At 31.1% G+C, this 2497-nt stretch overlaps 1 protein-coding gene across 1 annotated transcript in view; it reads left to right on the plus strand.

Annotated features, from left to right (window-relative positions):
- Nucleotides 1-223: 223 nt before the first annotated feature.
- Nucleotides 224-2497, plus strand: part of LOC111708663 (mucin-17) — a 15474-nt gene continuing 13200 nt past the window's right edge. Inside the window, exons 1-2 of the mRNA XM_023482104.1 lie at nucleotides 224-238; nucleotides 474-674. Of these exons, the coding sequence (XP_023337872.1) occupies nucleotides 224-238; nucleotides 474-674 (216 nt within the window). The remainder of the gene's footprint in view (nucleotides 239-473; nucleotides 675-2497) is intronic.

Raw genomic sequence — 2497 nt, forward strand, 5'->3', positions numbered from 1 at the left:
TAGGGGTCTCTAGTGGGTCTCCTCCTATCCATCATTCAATTAACCCCCCCTCCCCCATTCCCTTCCCACTCTAGCCATCAGCTCTATAAAGTTTTTCAAGACCTTTTAAATATTTTATTAGAAAACTAGTCTACAAGACTCTGCATTTATTTTCTTGTTTTTATGGATTGTCTGGCAAAAAAAGGTGTAGCGAAAGGACCATTGTTTGGTGTCCCAGACATACATGGCCCCTGAAGTGGTTAACTGCAAGTCATAAGTCCCCAACATTTTTTGTTCTTTTTGTGTTTAATTTTATGGAAATCCATAAAAAAATATTTTGTAATTGTGCTTTCGAAAATAAAGCAGATTACAAATAAACGCAATTATTTTTTTAAACCTTACTTTTCTTCAATTTTATTTTTTGTCCATCTTTCTATCGTTTTCCTTGTCTATATTATTAAATCAAATTATAAATTACAATATTTTATTTTCAGAAGCACACTGTGATAAGCCCTGAGCTGTATAGTCCCAGTGAACGACGAGCTGTTCCTGACAGCCGGGAACCAGGTGTTGAAGGTGGTCATGCTCATCATCTATCTGTAGGTCTAGTACTAGGAGGTCAGGATGTTGTCCTTGACCTCCAGTTAAACCGAGAACTCCTTCCAGAATCATACTTCCAGAAATATCATCATAAGGTAAATATTTTTATATTTAAATCGTCATTTAAAAAACATTTTTTTTTAAAGAATGTTGGCCAAGTGACAACATGTTCTAACAATTTTTGGATGAAATAAAAAAAGGTTATAAAATGATGATAACAATAGAATTTATTTATTTATATAGGAAATTTTACCTTTTTTCATACATACAAACAATGTTGATGACTGTATTCCCAGATTTAATTTACTTTAAGGAGTCGTCATCGTGATATTAAGCGAGCCTGTACATTTATCAATAGTTTTCATTTTGCAATAATACCCTTTATTTTATCCAAATTTAACACGTAGATTTCTAAAGCAAAGACAGGGAAGACCTGGCAGTGATTTTTCCCATTTCAGAGAGAAATTGTCTATATCTCAGTCCTCCCTTGCAAGACAAATATAATTGTAAATCGATGATGGGTTTAGGGTTCCATGGTCAAGAATTATTAATCCCTTGAACCTAATTTTTTCTACAACCCTTTAATTTGAAGGGTAGGTGTATGGATAAAAGGCTAGTTATATAGTGTAGAATGGTTGAGGTTAATAAGGTTATGTATTTCATGAATACTGGGTTTAGATCTTTAATTTAAACACAAATTATATGACACTCAAATCTAAACATATATGTACAATATACGTTACATATTAAACATTATACATATAGTAGGGTGTATGTATTAGTATATACACTAGGGTGTTACTAAATAAACGATTGACGTAGTCGTAAATTTAAATCGCTATTTGTTTAAGGGTTTCTTTGAAAAATTCTTACTTACTAACTTCAAGCTAAGAACTAACTTCCCTTTTTTATCGAACACCCAGAATGACTATACATAATTTATTTACATATATATTAATAAATGTTTGTTACATAAGTGCTTAAAACTATACATCTATCTATCTTTTCTTATTTTTACTTCATCTATATCATATATAATCCATATATATATCTATTCATTTGTTAATCAATATTTCTGTGTATAATGAATACCAATACTCAAAAACACTCTTTCACCTAATCTTTCCATCTAAAGGGTGAGAATATAAAATTGGACTGCTCACAAAAAAGTTCGTTGCATTGGTAAAAAGGTCGTACACATTTTTTGAAAATTTTGCAAAGAAAATGAGGTTTTGCCACAAACTCAAACGTTCTTATCCCTATATCTTTGCAACCTGATGGTAAAAACCTTTGATATTTTAAACTTAGATTATTTGATGTAACATAATTCCCAGTATTAAATATGAAAGCTCTACGGTATTTGGTTGCAAAGATGAAGGGATCAGAGAGTCTGAGTTTACGAGTTCCTGCAGGGAAACCTTCGAAATTTTCTTTAGAAAAAAAGTAACATTAAAAAGCAAAAAGGGCCTTAAAGGCCTAGTTTCATATTAAAGATTATATAGATTGTCCCTAATTCTAAATATGGATGTTAATAAAAGGATTATGTCTTGAGAGGATAGAATTATCATAATATTCACAAAATAAGATAAGGATTACATCTGACTTATCCATCCCTTCCCCTCCATCCCTCCCCCCTGTATGTATAAAATGCCTTATTTTTCACATTAGCTTTATGTGAGGTAAATAGAAGGTAGTTAAAGTAGTAATAATTTAAATTTTAAAAATAAAGATGTGTATTGATTTGTATATAAATGGTAGAACTCAGGGTAGTGGGGAATTGAAAATAAATTCTTGAATAAATGTTGATAAAAAAGTTTCAACTTGTCGGTGGTAGTGAGGGTAGTGGGGAATTGAAAAATAAATTATTGAATAAATGTTGAAAAAAAAGTTTCAACTTGTCGGTGGTAGTGAGGGTAGT

Source organism: Eurytemora carolleeae, unplaced genomic scaffold (genome assembly GCF_000591075.1).
Source record: "Eurytemora carolleeae unplaced genomic scaffold, Eaff_2.0 scaffold866, whole genome shotgun sequence".
Lineage (NCBI taxonomy): Eukaryota > Metazoa > Arthropoda > Copepoda > Calanoida > Temoridae > Eurytemora > Eurytemora carolleeae.